This window comes from Mixophyes fleayi, chromosome 4, assembly GCF_038048845.1.
Source record: "Mixophyes fleayi isolate aMixFle1 chromosome 4, aMixFle1.hap1, whole genome shotgun sequence".
Lineage (NCBI taxonomy): Eukaryota > Metazoa > Chordata > Amphibia > Anura > Limnodynastidae > Mixophyes > Mixophyes fleayi.
In genome coordinates this window covers 111,273,769-111,292,217 of record NC_134405.1, presented here as the reverse complement: position 1 = coordinate 111,292,217, position 18,449 = coordinate 111,273,769, and the positions used below count along the sequence as shown (strand labels likewise).

Genomic DNA, 18,449 nt, shown 5'->3' with positions numbered 1-18,449 from the left:
GCACTAAAGTAGTGCACTAAAAATGCACAGGTCATCATTATATGGCATACCTAGCAATATGCTGTATTTCACATTTTGTGCTATATCTGCACAGCACATAACATTTGGTCAACATTGGATTAAATGATTGACTTATGTATTTTGCTTTGAAATGGTAGGAAGTGTTGGGAATAGCCAAGAGCCATATATTTTTTAAAACGTTTTTTGGTCATACCTAATAGCACTGTCTGTTTTCTAACATTACAATTTGTTTAAAATTGATCCCTCTCTTATACAGTACGTACTTTTGTCTTCATTTATTAATTTTCCATTTACTGATCTGTGCACCTAAGATGCGCAAAGGTTAAATTATGGAAAGCAATAGTACATGCCTTTTGCATGGGGAAAACCCTATAACTTTTGCCTTTTTTTCAGATCTTGCCACACAAGAAAATCTTGGAACATATGCCATATTGCTACACATGACCTTGTCTTGCAACATTTCTAGCACTGCACTGTCTGGAACTTAGTGCTAAGTTTCTAACTTAATTAACCTGGGCTTAATTACTACATTTCTGTAAAACAGGCCTTTTTCATCAATTAGTTGAGACCAGGTTAATTCAGTCAGTGCTAAATTCAGGAGCAGACAAATATCCCCTGGATAAAATAGGCCAGATCTGAGGACTAGAAACATAGGCCAGGAACTAGGGCAGCAGAGGTGTAGTGATGCCACTTGGAACACAACTAGTTTTTTTTACTGTATTTAATAATGGTGGATTATTTAAATCGACACCTGTAATCATGGGTTCAATTAGAGGTAAATTGTTTAAAATTATTTTACACAAATGCATAGTTGTGAACTGTGCCAAATTTCCAAGGAAGGTCCAAGGTTTTAAAGATTTTCCCCTTTGAAATGCCCCTATTTTTCCCAATACTGACCAAACGAATAGTACAGTTCCTATTATTCTGCCTAAAAGAAGCAATACTCATTATGGATTCCTGTCCTCTGGAATTTACAGGTTTTAATAGACATTAAAGCTGAATCTGTTAAATACAAAGATTGCATAATGATTGTAGTGCATCAGAGTCTATATGTGCCAAGTGTGCCAGATTTCTTTCCCTTATTGCACAACAAAGTGTCCCTGGAAGTTATTTTAAAATTTGGCAACTATGCAGTTGGATTTAGCAGGCCTTGGATGTACGGATAGCAAAATGGGGAGCAAAATTGAATTTGTACCCGATGATGTCATTATAATAATATAATTATTTAAAATGTATTTTGCCCAGTATATACTTCTCTGCAAACAGGAAATAAAAATATCAAATAACTTAAAACTACCACCAAATGCGTCTTTCTTAGTTAATGCTAGTACTAGTGCAGTCCAGCAAAGAAGGGGTTAGAAGTCTTCCCTTTGCACTGTACCATGATCTTTAATGTGCTCTCTGTCGCCCCCTACTGGTTCACATGTGACTGGTTGCAGCACGGCTTGATGCTGTGACAGGAGATGCTCTAGTTACTGCCGATGGGAGGCAGAGTCAGCCAAACAATCCTCCAAAGAAGTGAAGGCAAGAATCACAGCTTCCCCTCCAGCCACACTGATACCCACAATGCACAGAGACGGACACCAAAATAGAAATCTGGCCAGGTAACATGGCGATCCTTGCTACCTTGCGCTGAAATCATCGCTGGGTGCTGGGATTGCGCCTGGATAACGGGCTGCACGACGGGAACGCTGCGGACTGTACTGTCAGAGCGCGGGATCAGAGGCGGTAACCGGGGGGCGATTTATGTAGATCAGCAGTGAAAGGGATCATCAGCATGGCAGCATCAGAGCTTTACACAAAGGTAAGCGACCCCCACGTCCCCTGCAGGCTGACAGCACCTGTCCTTCGGCTGCCGGCTGATTTTACAAGGGCTGAGTGCGCATGGATCGTGTGACCACCGAATATGTTATTAGGGCTGGGTCTCTGCTGGCTGGATTGCAATGAATGAAATCCTTTCCTTTCTATTGTGAATCAGCTGCCTGATTTCTCGCATCCAGGGCTATCCGCTCCCTACCCAGGCCACACAGCATCGGTGATCTATATTGCATTGATGCAATGTACATTTCTGCATATCTGGATGAGGGTTTAGCTTAATCTGTTGTTGTTGATATTTGGTTTTATTTGCAATAAATATTGCTTCTCAGTCTATATGACTGAATATGTTTACATTTATGAGCATAAAGGAAACAGGGAGTTATTGCATATATATTCTGGGTGTAGTTTTTTTTTTATGATGGCTAATTTGACATTGGATAACCATTTAACCAGTTTGTCCTTGACAATTGCTTATGTAGCTCACTGGAGCTTTTGTGTTGGGCTAAGATATATGATGGATGCACGCTAAGCAGTTGCATGGATGGCATTAACCTATTTTTATTATGTATGATTTAAAACAAGATCCATACACTGAAATGTATGGCCTTTTTAATGATTGTGAAATTCAGGATTTGTTGTCTTAGTGCAGAGGCCAAGGCAGATGCATTTTCCTCTAGCAAACAGGCCCTAGGCATGTTGTTATGTGAGCCAAGGCCTTAAAATGTTGCTTAGCTCCTCACAAAGGATCTAGGTTCAATACCATTTTTTTTGCCTGAGCTGGACTGATTGGATCAGTCTGTGCAAAGTGTCCAAAAGGTGCTAAAAGTGTGGAGGCGGCTTCATTTATAAGCTCTGTTTCTAAAGAGAAAGCTTCAACTAGGCCAAGCAAGTAACTGATTTTTCAAGGGGGTCATTCAAGGTTGACAGCCTGACACTAGTTTATGAAAATTCTCAAATAACCATTGAGGTAATTATTTATGAAACCCATGAGGACAAGTTTCTTCTGACCCACTGACTGAATCCTCACCGTCTTGCCCCTTACCCAGGGAGAGCCATGGAGGGCTGGGGTGTCGCAAGACAGTTTATGTATGCTTTTCTATAAATACTTCCAAATGACGAATGTGAATGGATAATCATCATCATCATTTATTTTTATAGTGCCACTGATTCCGCAGCGTTGTACAGAGAACTCATTCACATCAGTCCCTGCCCCATTGGAGTTTACAGTCTAACTTCCCTAACATACACACAGATGTACTTCTTTCTTTAAACAAAGGGTGATATGTCCAGTCTATGTTGCGTGAGTGTCACTGAAGTGCAAGTGTCACAACTGATTGTTGCCAATAGCTGTATGATTTAGTTTGTAGTTATGTTATTGTAGCATACGCTGGTCATCAGAATATGTACCTGAAATCTTCCATTCACTATGCACTAAGGAGCAACAACTGCATTCTGGGATTATGCATATGTTCTTCCACCTTTTAATCTGAACACTAACGGCGTCTCAATTTGCTGCTCAGTTTACTTGAGTGAGAAGATGTGGCACTGTTTTGCTGCATGCTTATTTTAAATGCATAGATGTGGGTTAATTGCTACCAGCTACAGTAATGTTTGAATAATTTTTCTTGTAGTTATTTTTGATCTGTTGTAACATGAGGTAAACTGTCTTACGTTTTCTGGTTTGGAGTGGTGACTTTTTTTCTCTTTATATATTTTTTTTTAATTTGCCTTAAACTTTTTGTGAATAATGAAAGGAAATGTTTACAACAGACCATTTTCATGAGCTTGGATCTTTATGTATTCTCAGCATATATAGCACAGTTTAGCAAATCGGCAGGTGCCAATGTTCGTTGCGATTCTAAGTTTGCTGATACACCCTCCTACACTGGCTCCATTAAAGCCAGAATTTCATATATAGATAAACTGAGGCACATCATGAATTTATGCACATTTTACGCAAAACAAATCATGTACTAAGTGTACCTGTCACCTAATATTCATGACAAATGCAATCTTTTAATTTAGTAACAACTAGTGACATTTTTCAGGCATGAAGTACCTCACAGCTCAGTGATGTCTTAGTTTTGAATGATTTTTGAATATTGAGGAAGCTCACAAAATGGCTGCCCCCACAGTGTGTCGGGAACACGCACACTTTAAGGATTGTTCATACTTAAATTATTGGTGCATTCTATAGAATTCTTGCAAGAAGACCATAGAAAGCCTTGGTAATTTCCAAAAGCAGTAAAAAATAAATACCCCGCCTCCAATCCTCTGTATACCCATGCGGATTCCTGTACTCGTTATTGTTTCTGTTGTTGCTATTGGAAAGTATTGAAAGTAATGCTCTCAATACTATAAATAGAGGGAAATACCTTCAATAACAGGAAATATTTAAACACTTTACAATGCCTAGAAGTAAAATGTAGTTTAACTGGCTTTACAGAAATGTTTGTTATTTGCCCCTTGAACAAACTTCATTTATTTGTGTGGTACATAACTTTGACCCTGGGAATTGTGTTTACATTGATACTGCTTGCAGTAAACTTGAATTAGACTCATTAGTTTGTCAATACAAAAGGCAGCACATAAACTGTGTAGGATGTGTTGTTATACAGCTATTGTCATGCTTCTAGTGGCACACCAGCTGTTGCTGAAATAGAATTCTTAGCATCCTCAATCAGCTGTTGAGATATTGTTAAATGTTGAAGGCCTCTAAAGCTAAAACACAAGTTTACCCTCTATGAAAATCATCTTGCAATAAATGTATATGGTAAGTTTCCAAAAACCGCTTTATCCGCCATTAAGAGAGTTTTGTACTTTTATTCCACCTCCCCACAAACTCCCTTTTTTCCGTTAGTACCGCCCCTGGGTGCTCCACATCTTATATGAGGGACAGAAGTCCCAAATAATAATTTGTATTGAGGACTTGTGCAAAACAGCGACAAAGAGCAGGAGGGCTGTTGCACACTGTTGTAGACTTAAAATGGCCATCTCCTGATTGTACCTCTAGGGCTCCTTTACAGGTGGATGCAGATACCGTTTTCTGCATATAATATGCTTTATTACTTCTGCACCTGACCACAAAGTAAGATGCGGCTCAGTCTACATATGGCCGCAATTGTAACTACGGCTTTGTGGGCGTGCACATAAGTAAGGTTAGGTTGGATCCCTCACCTGCTTTGATACGGTTATAGCATTACACAAAGTGGCCAGCAGAGGTATACACTAAAAAGCACCTCTTAAAATGTGGAAGTCTCAGGTGAGAGTTTAAAAGCTTTGATTTAGGCAGGGTAGGTGTAGGACACAAGCATAATTTAATTCTGTTAAAGTTAATGTTGCGTTAAATAATATCGTGCATAGGAGCTGGTCTATTCGATTTTGGCCCATTTTCCATCAGAAACTGGATTATAAGCCAGGATACCCACTTTGTGTGGAATTCCCTCCCTTGCACAGTAAGACTTTCCTCTAGTCTCCAAACCGTCAAGCGTTCTCTGAAAACCCACCTCTTCAGACAAGCTTATGATATTCCTCAACCACCATCTTAATCTCCCCTATTGCCATCCTCTACACAGCTAACACAAGACCACAACCCTCTGACCAACATTGGTACACACACAGCCCACTCAATACTTTTACCATTACCAAATAAATGATTATGATAGGGCACATACACACAAGTACCATACATCTCTAAGACATTTGTCATATTTCTTATCACAAGCTGAAACTACCCAGGATCTCCAGATATGCATTTTCAATTTCTATTTTTTTGTTTGGTAGAAGGCCATACATTTATTTGTAAAGTTGAGCACTGATGTAATATAATATCCACCTGTTTGGACACCTTCTTTTTTGCACTTGTTTCATAGATTTGTTTCCATAATTTTATGAATGCCCTCATGAAACACAAGCTCTGGCTGTAGGCTACACTTACAGCTTGCACCCTGACGCCAGACCGTAAAATGGGCAAACACAAGAGTACCCCTGGGCAGTGTTTACGCACAGAGCACAAAAATCTAGAATGTTGCTACCGCCAGATGCGGAACCTCAGCAAGACTCCAATGCTAATACAGACAGATAGGATGACAGTAATGCAGAAGGAACAAGTTGTAGTTCAGAAATTATGACCCATCTCTGATTTCTGCCAATCATACTGATCTTGACAATCTGGCTCAAACTTCCACATAATCTGTTGCTACAGAGATTGCTGCTATGTACTTGGGTTATTGAATGAGAGGTTTCCCTGTTAGCACAGTAGATCACATAATGACCAAGTAGTCTACATACAATTTGTAAACTTCAGTCTTAACTGGATAATATTGAGAACAGACAGAGGAAAACTAATCTGTGAGCTAAGGAATTGCCTGAGGAAAAATCTCCTTCTGATCTACAGTCTGTGTTATCTGCTATATTTCAAGAGATTATGGGAACAGACTTCCTCAGAGCATTACATTTGAGTTCATGGGGCCTTAATAGCATGGGGTAATTCAGGAGATAAACCTAGAGACGTGATTTGCTGCATACACAAGTTTATAGTAAAAGAAGTCATTCAGCAAGTGTGTGCAAGAAAGGGGCGATAAAATATATGGATTCTGAAGTTTGTGGTTTATTAAGGGCACAGCTGAAAGAGGAGCGTGTGTGGATTGGGATAGTTGTAATGATGCACTAGTGTGGGTGGTATAGGTGGGAGTAGGGTAAGCTCTGATGGGCTTTCAGAGAATGCTTAAAGATTTAAAGGAAGTTGGAGAGTCTGATGGTAGGGTATTCCATAACTGGGTAGTAGCATCGGAGAAGTAGGCGGGAGCGAGAGGTGGTTACCAGAGACAAGGCACAGGTGAGAGGGAGAGTATTTGGATATGTATGAAAGGGTGGTGGTTTTATAGGTGAGAATGAGTAATTAGTATTGGAATAGATGAGGATGAGTAATTAGTATTGGATTCTGGAGGACATGGAGAGCCATTGTAAGGATTTGGAAATTGATGTGGCAGATGTGGAGCAGCGATATAGATTGGTTAAGTGAATGACAGAAAAGACGAGGTTGCTGTAGTCAGGACAGGAGTTTTGATAGCATCTTGGGTAATAAGACTGTATTCTGGCAATATACAGTTGACCGGTTTGGGAGAGCCACTGGTTATGGGACTCCAAGATAGTGGAAGTGGAGGGGAGGATGTGTCCGATGTAGAGGACACTAAAGGAGCTGTTCAGTAGGTAGGAAGCTGTTCAAGGAAAGAACTGTCATGAAGGCTAATGGAGTGAAAGGTGTGCACAAGAAGAGGGTGATAAACAGTGTCAAAAGCAGCACAGAGATCAAGGACAAAAGTAAGATAGGCCGTTCTTTCTATGTTTACGCATAAATAAGACTCATTGCACCCTCTGACTATATATTTATAATGATGACGTTTCTCCACTGGCTCATAGTTTTGCGTAATAATGACAGGTCCTGCAGACTACAGTCACTACTACTTCTCTCAATATAATCTGCTTGATGTAAACCTAAGAGATTAATGGGTTTGTTCAAAGGGGGAATTTAATTTAGTGTGAGGTCCCATAGGAGCCTTGCACAATGACATACCACAGTGTTGTTTCGGTGCTTAGAGGTGCGAGCAGAAATGAGTGGACATTTCTCTACCATAACAACCGGTAGTGTGCACAGCTGCCCATCGCTACTGTGGGACCTCGCTCTAAATCAAATCCACCCCTTAATATCCACAGGCCCAGTATGAACCTTGAGAAAGGTTGGGGGCAGACAGAGCAGAAGCTAATAAATGCAATAGCTTTACTGCAAATAAGTCTAAATTGTCAAATAGAAGGAATTCAGGTTGTGCATCTTCACTAAGGCGTCAACATGTTGTTGGGATCCAGGGATCACTCCTTATTGGGGATCTGTCCACCCCTAGGTAGACTATCTTCCAAGAGGCATGAATGTTCTAGTGCAACCTGGACAACTTGTGGCCCTATAGGTACTGTGAAACTACAAATCCCAGAATACCCTGCTAGCTTCATGCTTTGGCATCAGGTGGCAAAACAGAATAGGCACATATCTCACACGACTCTGCAAGATGCAGCGCATCTCATCGTACTTCTAGGGGCTAAACTTACTAAACTGCGGGTTTGAACAAGTAGAGATGTTGCCTACAGCAACCAATCAGATTCTAGCTGTCATTTATTTAGTACATTCTACAGAATGACAGCTAGAATTTGATTGGTTGCTATAGGCAACATCTCCACTTTTTCAAACCTGCAGTTTAGTAAATATACCCCCTATTCGGGGTACTGTAAGTGTGCATACTTTTACAAAGTCATGGATATGAAGACAATAACATGCTTAGTTTTATCAATTTACTATTCGTTTTCCTGCTTTCAGGATACATGTTCCTTGTGACTGTATTATTTAGGAAGCTCTCTACTTTTCGATGCTTTAGTACCACCGGGCATTAGCACTATATCAAAGCTAGTTCCTGATTCTCTCCATACTGTATAAAGAATGCTTCTTCATAATGCAGGTCTTAGTTTGAATACATTAATAGCAGTTTAAGAAACAAATTCTGTTAATACTTGTCTTGTGTTGTATTAGTCTTTACTTTGAACATGATGAGTCTTTAATGTGCAAATTTATTGCGAGTGTTGTTATATCTTGCAAATTCCTTGATGGTCCCCTTCCCCACTTCCCTGATGATCATGTTTTATTTCTTTACTTATTTTTCTTATTTCTTTCAGTGCTGTTTGATATCTGCACTATTCTCCAATGAGAGTACAGAACGGTCTTTTTATGGTAACCTAGTGGCTAGCACTTCTGCCTCACAGCACTGGGGTCATGAGTTTGATTCCCGACCATGGCATCATCTGTGTGGAGTTTGTATGTTCTCCCCGTGTTTGCGTGGGTTTCCTCCGGGTGCTCCGGTTTCCTCCCACACTCCAAAAACATACTGGTAGGTTAATTGGCTGCTATCAAATTTGACCCTAGTCTGTGTGTGTGTGTGTGTGTGTGTTAGGGAATTTAGACTGTAAGCTCCAATGGGGCAGGAACTGATGTGAATGTGTTCTCTGTACCGCGGAATTAGTGGCGCTATATAAATAATTGATGATGATATTGTAAAAGGCCTGAGAATTGTGCACAGGCATTGTATCTTCTGGGCAGAGAGATGATTGACATTGCATGCATTCCGGAAATCTACTTTAGTGCAGGGACAAACATTATCAATATCCAACAGTGTTCCTAAGTAATTGCACAGAGTGCAAATATAGAGAAGTTATTGTTTTGTTTTTTATTGTGTAAAGATTTGATTAGTTATCTATGACATAAAAAGAAACATTACAGGAACAATAACATAATCATTAAATATTTGTATAGTAGCATATTATAATAAAGATAATCGCAAACAATACATTGTCATTAACTATATAAATATACATATAAATATGTGAAGGAGGAATGGGGGGGGGAAGGTCTACAGCAAACCTTTCACAAAAAGTGAAGTTAGAATTATTAAAGTGAAACAGACTATGTGATGAAAATATATTAAAAATTTGTTATCTGTGTTGTAGTAAGTTACCCAGGGTTGCCATGTTGGTATTTATTTTAGGGGAATGATGCGCTCCATTTCACAAACATACCTAACTCCTAGCAGTGAGTGAGGGGGGATCTTGGGGATAAGGTAGCTAACTAACAACTTGCAGCATTGCAGATATGATAAATTAGTTTAGCACAGCATTTGCTAACACCAGTGAGCTGAAGGAGAGGAAATTCTGGTGAGAGGAACGTTGACGGTTGTTACAGTTTTGATCCGTTTTTAATTCCCCTCCCAAAAGTTTGCTAATTTAGGGTAAGTCCACCAAATGTGGGCAAAATTACCTGAGAACAATTTCACCAACAACGATCAGATGATGACGAAACGTCCTGAATCCTGGAGGGAACAAGAGGCCGACTATAATATAGTTTATAGTAGTATTCTTTAATTTTTGTACATATCAAAGTTTTAGAAGTTTCTTCTTTCCAATCTGTATAGGAAAGAGTCACCCCATCATCTGTTAGGTTAGAGTGCTAAACCTATGTTGATGGCAGGTAACTTGTTAAATGTCTGCAAATCCAGTCTTCACAATGGCTTATTAGTTAGCAAACTCAGGTCACATTCATCCGTTACAAAATGTTCTACGTTAGCTAGGGGAGTTTAGGGCACGCTTGTGATAGCAGCGCACTTCTATGGGATTTTTGAAACACTTTAAGATACTTCTTGTGAATGATCCTGTACCCCTAAAACTGTTCTTGTCCAGTAATGTGTGTACTGCATAAATTACGTCTAAGAGTTGTTTGGGAGGGTCTTGTGTCCCACATCTAGAGATTACACTTTTTACTCCCACCCTGGCTGCTCGTAAATAGGTTATTATATGCTTCAACATCACCACTTGGCTACTGCTGGCTGTACTGGGTGGTCTGATTATGCCACAGTGATTATTACATTGGGACTTCCTTCTCCTTTTAAGCATTAATGAATTTGGCGGTTAAACACTTTGAGGTTTGTTTTTTTGTGAAAGTCAGTTCTATAAAACAGTCTCAAGAAGCTCATTTTTTTCGTGCTGGAATGTAAATTGACGTTACCCCAGACACCTAACAATAAGCATCCAGGCTCAGATGGTTTTACTGCCTCTATTACAAATTTTTCAAAGAAGAGTTGTCCCATCTTTTTGGAGACTACTAATTCATTCTCTACTAAGGTGTCCTTTCATAAGTAGGCTATCACTTTACACATCACTTTTCTTCCTAAAGAAGAGGACGACATTACCATATTTTCTTACTAATGGCCCATTTGTTTATTAAACACTGATATATAGGTGTATGCAATGCTGGGGATTGTGTCAGGCACAGAGAGGTGAGATAAGAGGCTTCTTAATTTTGATTCTTTTTGCTAAAGCTGGGTACACACTACAGAAATTTCAACCAACTTTTTATACCGAGCGATTTTACATGCGATCGATGTTCCGATCGCCCGGTCCATGGACTGCATACACACTAGCATTGTTTAGGACGATAAAGGGAAGAGTCGACGTCCCTTTAGCAACTTTTTACAGCCATGTTGTCGTGAGCAATGACTGTACTTTCGTACTCACTGTTGTGGATCGGTCGGAAGTTTATACACACTGCACAGCGGAAACGAGATTGGAACAAAAATATTACACGGTACGACCAACCAAATGAGGCGACAATCGTCCATTTGGGCAGACTTTCGACCATCGTGTCACTACACACACTGACCCCACTTTTGAACGAGCGGTCGTATGTCGGCTGATTTAGCCGATTATTGGATGAAAACTGTGTAGTGTGTACCCAGCTTTAGACACACAAACTCACTTCTCTGGTGTTATCACTAGACACCAAAACGTATTTGTTAATTGGATTTTTCTGCAGTATGGGTCCCACATTCCTCCAAAAAAAATATCAAAACAAACAATTTACAACACCCCCTTCCCCCCTCTATGGGTGTTCGGGTAAAGTGAACACCCTTAATTTTTATACTCTGCATGGAATCACTTTGCCAGAATATAGCCTCACCCAAATATTTGGAGTATTCCAGTAAGAAATATAGTAAATGAAACTATATGCAGATGATTTTTTTTTTGTTTTGTTCATATGTCCACCTACTAGTAACAAGTCAGATAGAGAAGTGTTTGTCCAGTTTAGCTATTTACACCAAGGTAAACATAACAAAACCGAAGCTATGAGTATTTCTTTGCTCTTAAACCCTCTTGTTGATTACAAGGCAACTTTGATTTAATTGGCATAAAAGATTATTAAATATTTAGGTATTCATATGCCACAAGTCCTAACGTGTAATTGCTATATACCATTATTACAAATGATACAAAGAGTTTGAAATGATTGGATACTTTCATATTTTGTGGTTAGCAGAGATTAATATTCTGAAAATTAATGTTAATTAAATTGTATTTGTTCCAAACTTATTCATAACTGAAAAACAGTCAGGAAGCATTGCAGTAGAATTTTGACAACATTTATTTGGCTTACTATGAAATTGGATCTCATACAATATAGCATATTGACTATGGCCAAACTTAAATGGGAACTGCAAGCTCCTGACTTAAATCTGTATGACAAGGTCTCACACTTATGTAGATTGACAGGTTAATGATAAGTTGGAAGGTCTGCGACCGAGTTGGACCATTGTCACACATCGGATTTCGGTAATATAGATAAATATGTCATTTTATTACATCCCGTGCACACTTTTTTAGGTCACTTACTGTGTTTGTATTATTTCACAACACAGCCCATCTGTACATGTTATATCCCAAATGCTCAAATGTGTGACTGCATATTGACAAATATGATTTTTTTTTTTTATTAAATTGCCTTTTATACAAAAAAATGTATGAAGATCCAGGGAAGAAGACAGCGCAGAAACAGTGGGATGTTGTTTTTCGGTAAACCAGTCTGTGCTCTTTAAATCTAAAAGTTGTTGAAACAGATTACAGATTGCTTGCTTGATGTATATTTGCCCTGTACACTGGCAGCAATGCCTAGTAATGGGCCATCTTTGTATTTCAGGTATCAACAAAATTAACATATTCAATTCTATATCTGTAGAACATGTCTGTCGATGCAACCACGCTGTCTGCAGTTGACATTTTGGTGATCAGATCACCAACTTCCGACCTTTTGACATATTTGTTTAATTGGTATGAATTACCAGTTTCTGCTAATAGTTTGTTAAACATATTTTTAATACAGCTATTTTTCTTATTCCACTATATTGGAAGTACAATAAGATTCCTACAGCTTTGGAGTGGGTTCGGAAAGTAGAGGCATTTAGACTTGTGGAAGAGGGCTTCCAGATGTAGTCTTTGTGACCTCTATGTTGGCTATCTGTCATGTATAATGGGATAATATACATTGTCCCAGCTGCCATGTGATCTACCATTGCAACGTCACTAAAAATAATTTTAGAACACTCTATTATGAGAAAGTATTGTTACATTTAAATGTCAAGACCATTAATTTCAGTAAGAATATACGTCGCATTCCATCTCTGATATGTTTTCTCACATTAGAACACACCTATGTTCTTGTGACACTCCAGCCTGGTAACTTGACACACAACTATGTCCAGACATGGTTAGGAAGCACTGACTTACATGATGTAATAAGCCCTCTTACTCCAAACTCCTCAGTGCCCTTGCACATAAACATATTGGGCCTGAGTCATTTAAGGAGCGTAAAGCAAACAAAATGAGTAACTTTGAACCTTGGCAAAACCATGTTGCATTGGAGAGGGAGGTAAATTTAAAATGTGGAGACAGATTTATAGATGGGGTAGGGCATATCCTAGATCAACTTTAAAATTCAGTGGAAAAATAAAATAAAAAAAATAAGTATTTGTGTGCTACATGAAAAAACAGCGAGTATTTAACTGATGTGCAAAATAATAAGCTCATTTGCACCCCTTGCATTGTAACATGGTTTGTCCAGGAGCAAAGTTACTCTTTTTTTTTTTTTTGCCTTGCTCTCCTTAATGACTCGGGTCCATTATATCAGCAGTACCTTTGCACATGATTATACCTTAATGATCATTCCATTAAGTGTCACATGAAGACATGCCTGTTGCAGACCACACTGCACAGATCCCCCACTACTCGTTACACTTGTCTTCTTTAAAGGGAGCTTATTCACAATGCCCCATCGGTGCATGTTCTATACATCCACCCAAAACCTTCATGTTTGTTGTCTGTTAGCTTCTGTGCTATAAGCAGTATACATATCATTAATGTTTGTTTATTTATAGGGCACCACAAAACACTACACACTAGATGGTGAGTATAACAAAAAATCATACAAAACACATTGTACATAGAAACAAAACAAGGACATACAAAGTTGACCAAGAGGTGTATATATGAGACAGAGGGTAGATGAGACCCTGTTCGTGAGATGTACAACATAATGCATTGCAGGAACTGTGCTCATTAAATGTTGCTGCCCAACCTGACAACAGCTACAGTAGGAGCCCTAATCTTAGTGATGATGATATCAGGTGGCCCTGTCACATAATTGACTAGTCTGAGTTAAGGTCCTATGTGGGCATCTGTGTTTTGCCTTCCCGGTAATCCAGCGCTGCTCAAGTTTAATTACAGAGTAGAATGTTGAAATTTGTACATTTACAGTATCCCTGACATCTATCATGTTTTCTTTTCTAGTACTGAAAGAGAAATGGATGTCTTCAACAATACACAAGACATATATACCAATTAACAAGTTTCCATTACTTTGTAGAAGATGCTCTCTGATGTTATTTTGTCTTCTATTTTAAGAATAAATTATGTACGTCTAGTCATTTGATTTTAGTTTCATGAAATTGTAGTATCATCCATATCAACATTTATACAAATGTCCATTTGTTAAGAGTTCACAATACATGTCTTTTAAGGATATTTTTATCTTTTTAACTTTTGTCTTTTCTCTTCAGTTTCTGTATTCGAGCTACCATTATATATTTAGTTAGGGGATTAGATGCTGGTGGCATGTAGCTGAAAAAGGAACAATATTTGTATGGCATCTAGATGAAGCTGTTATTTTAATTATTGTATTGTTATATAAAGGCAAAGGATTTTAGAACCTTCATCTTTGTGTGGTTGCCAGAAATCACTTCTAGATAAGATTAGCATATCGATGGGTGGAAGAGTTGGGAGCATGATGTTGTCTACCTGACAACGATTCCGCCTAAACAAAAAGTGGTAATTAGTGAATTTTACTGTGTGGATGATACAGTGGGTTCAATCTTTTCAATGAAAGGTTTCTGGGAAACGTTTCCCCACCTTTGCTTCCTGGCTTTTTAATTTCCGTATGTTTTTAATGTCAGGTTAATGCTATTTTTTAATATTTTTCCATTTAATTGCCCTGTTTTACCTTCTTCTGTATTTTTTTTCAACATGTCTTTGTTTGCATTTTTTTGCTGTCAAACAGAGCATGGTAACAAAGGGTATAAATCATAGGGCAAGCATTTTAGACACATTGACTGTGGTTAAACAATGGTATTAAAGAAAAACAGGTGCTACTTACAAATTGATTGTAAAATCCATTAACATTCATGAAATAAACAAGTAAATCCATAAGCAATGTTTGGTCTCTCTATTGATTATGCTCTGAGGGGCTCATTGAAGTGTACTATAGTTAGGAAACAAAAAAGGGGTGTAGTTCGGTGAGAGGGCATAGAGTGGGCGAAAAGGTAGATACCTTGAGGGCGCACCTACCTGCAATGACTCGCAACTCCTGAGAATGCATTATATAGTACCAGGATTCCCACTCTTTGTGAACTTTATTGTTTTAGAGGTTGGTTGTATATTTAATTTTAGAGAATTTAATTACGATTGACAAGGTCTTGCAGTGTGTGTGTGGGGGGGGGGTCTTTTTTTTTCTACCTGTGGACAGTTTGGCATCTTGCTGCACAGCATGTGGCTGATAAAGATTTGGACGCAAAACAAGAGTAAATGAAAAGGAAAACAAGCGTATTTCTGCCAATGTGCAGAGTTGTGCCCATCTCGAGGTGCGTCTGCCTATGCTTCAACATCATATGTGCCTGACTTACAATAAGTTGTCATCTACGAGTTTTTGCAGCTGCCCTAAAGCAGGTACAAAAGATATGCCTCCTAATAGGCGCATATGTATATTTCTGCAGGTCTGCATGGGCCGCATTTGCATAAACACATCTTTTGTGCACTTGGCCCACATGTGCACGCCTGTACTCTCCCCCGTCCTACCTCTCTAGGCGCAGCCAGGAATAAGTGCCAGAATCATGCGAGTCTGCATAGGAGTATGTGTATGCCCACTTCCTGCGCAGAGCGATTTCATGCAAGATATGCTACACAAACTGGCAATATGAGTTTATCTAAATGTGGTATGGGGGAGCAAAGAAGCAGGTTAGTGAGCGACAGACTAGTGTTTGTCCTGTGACATTTAGAGTTCCACAATTAGCTGACTCTCTCCAGCATTGATTGGATGAGGTGGGATACATTTTTTTGTAGGTGTTCAGGGGCCAAGTTCCGTCTGGTGTGAACTTTTTAGGAATTTCTATTATAGCTGCGCTGATCGAGTTCTTGGAGACTATGGAGACTTTTTTGAGATGGACCCATGTTTCTCAGGCTGGTTTGTGGGGAGTCTAGTTCTGGTTGCTGTGAGCAAGAATTGTATGATTGAGAAGGGATATGGACCCTCTGCAGTTGGGTTTTAGGTGTAAGTGAGTTCGATTTGGGTGAGTCATCTTGTCAGGTCTCTTTGAGTGATGTTTGTGGCTGAATAGATGGTTCTTTTCCTGTAGTTCCACAAATCATGGTGGGGCATATTCTTCTGCTATGTGATGTAATCGGGCTATCCCTGCGGCTTTTCAATTGCAGATCATATTTTCACTTGGCTACTGCTGAAAGAGGGCGATTTCCAAAATCGGGGTGAGGGATGACTTGACAGACAGAGACCCTTGTTTAAGTTGTCCTAGATTGATTGCATCAATTTCATGGGTGGGACAAATAAAACAGTGCTCGGTCTTATACCTTTTCTTTATTACTTGTTTATAGCATATAATTTTCTGCATTTTTTATAATGTACAAAATATAGACCAAACAAATATAAAGGACATAAGAAGGGATTTGAAAACCTTTTTTGGCTGGGGATAAAGAGATTCTTGGTCCCCAGAAAACAGTCGCATGTCGCCTGACAGAACTGAGCACTAGTCTAGTGTGCACCAAATCGCATGCTAACCAACGCAGCCAGCCTGCTAAGGTAACCAACGCAGCCAGCCTGCTAAGGTGACCAACGCAGCCAGCCTGCTAAGGTAACCAACACAACAATCACTGGTTTCTTTAGACATGATCATATATATTCATGTGTTTCTAGAACCTTCAGATTTTACACTGTGATGTGGAATATATTTTTGATAACCATTAAGGAACAGGGGACCTCCACTGAATTTCTTGTACTTGGGGATATCTAGTCTGTTCACAGCTTTCAGCAGTAACATTGTCAATAAAAACAGGTTTTCTTGGGTATTCTTTAGAATGTGAGCTGTAAAATGTGACTGACAGGTCTGTTCATAATTATTTTAATATATGACAGCGCCATCAAAAATGCAATGTAGTTGTATGTCAGTGAGGACCTAAACCAACAATAATGTAGCTTTTATTCATAGGACTACATACATATTATGCAGCTCTTTCCATAGAAAATGTAATCATTTACATCCGTCCCTGCCCATTGTGGCTTACAGTTTAAATTTCCAACCACACAAACACGGGTCCATTTTCTTGAAAGCCAGTTGACCTGCCAGTATATTTTTGGACTGTGGGAGGAATCTAAAGCAACTGGGGAAAACACACAAACACAGGGAGAACATCAATGCTAGAATGAATCTGCAAAAGTATATGTCAAATATAACATTATTAAACTACGACTAGGGTCATCCACTGGTGTCCAGTGACTGTGCAGCTTAATTTTATATATGGCTCTGTATCAAACCTAATGGGGCAGTCAATATTTGTGTCATTGAACAAATACAATTCTCCCATGTGAAAATTCACGCTGGCCACAAACGGCTTGAGCTCCGAGTAACAGCATCAATGTCCAGTTTAGCCAGGCATATTAGTGTCTAGTATGATGAGATCTATACCATTTTGGTCGTTTACCTTTAACTCTATAATGAGTTACTTACAGACTGTTATAAATCACTACTTGCAGATACTCGTCTATGGTTGGGCTCTTAGTCATCACTGGCAATGCCAAATAATATGTGCATTAAACTTAATCTCCATTTTTTTCATAGTGCTGACTATAACACTCCTAATACATGATGATACATGAACACATTTTATAGTTGCAGAGCAATAATTTTGATTCTACTCTGTGACTGTACTGTGCTATTTCAGGTACTAAAAGGATGCAGTATATGTTTTACTTGCAGCCTGGGTACCATTACAAAGTTGATGTACATATATTCGAGCCTTCACAGCTTTATTAAACAGACTGTAATAAATTATGATTTCATTAAAGATACCCATTAAGGTTTCTGAACTTGGCTTTCCTAATTTATATTTTGGATCATAATAATAATAATATTATTATTCATAATAATAATATTCGAGAGCAGGCTAGTAAAATACTTCTTTGCAAATTCCTTACTTAAAAGTAATGAAATTATGTTACAAATTTATATCTTTTGTGGGTCAGTCTGCTATTGAATTGTTCACCTTCTAGTCTTCCCCTTGTCATCAGATAACATTAAAAATATGTACGTGTGAATTTTCTGTGTTTGTTACTGTTTTATATTGAGAAAACTGTTTTGCATTTCTATATGTCAATTTAGAATAATTTTATTCAATAAGCATTGCGACATTTTGATAATATTAAACTCCATTTTCATAACGTTCTGTCTTTGAGTTTTTAAAGAATTCATGTGCTAGATAGGCTTATCTCTTATAAATGGACAAAACCAGAGAAAAAAACAAGCCCACTCTCGGTATATACCATATAATATAGTACCGGCTGCATGGCAGTAAGCCTGCACTCGGTATATCCTATACTGTATATGGTATGCCTCTTATAAATGGTACAT

The 18,449-nt window shown here is 38.7% G+C and overlaps 1 protein-coding gene across 1 annotated transcript in view; it reads left to right on the top strand.

The window, feature by feature from the left end:
• Nucleotides 1–1,478: 1,478 nt before the first annotated feature.
• The window catches only part of MYO5A (myosin VA), a 128,916-nt gene continuing 111,945 nt past the window's right edge, over nt 1,479–18,449 (top strand). The window contains exon 1 of the mRNA XM_075208012.1: nt 1,479–1,825. Within this exon, the coding sequence (XP_075064113.1) occupies nt 1,799–1,825 (27 nt within the window). The 5' untranslated portion in view covers nt 1,479–1,798. The remainder of the gene's footprint in view (nt 1,826–18,449) is intronic.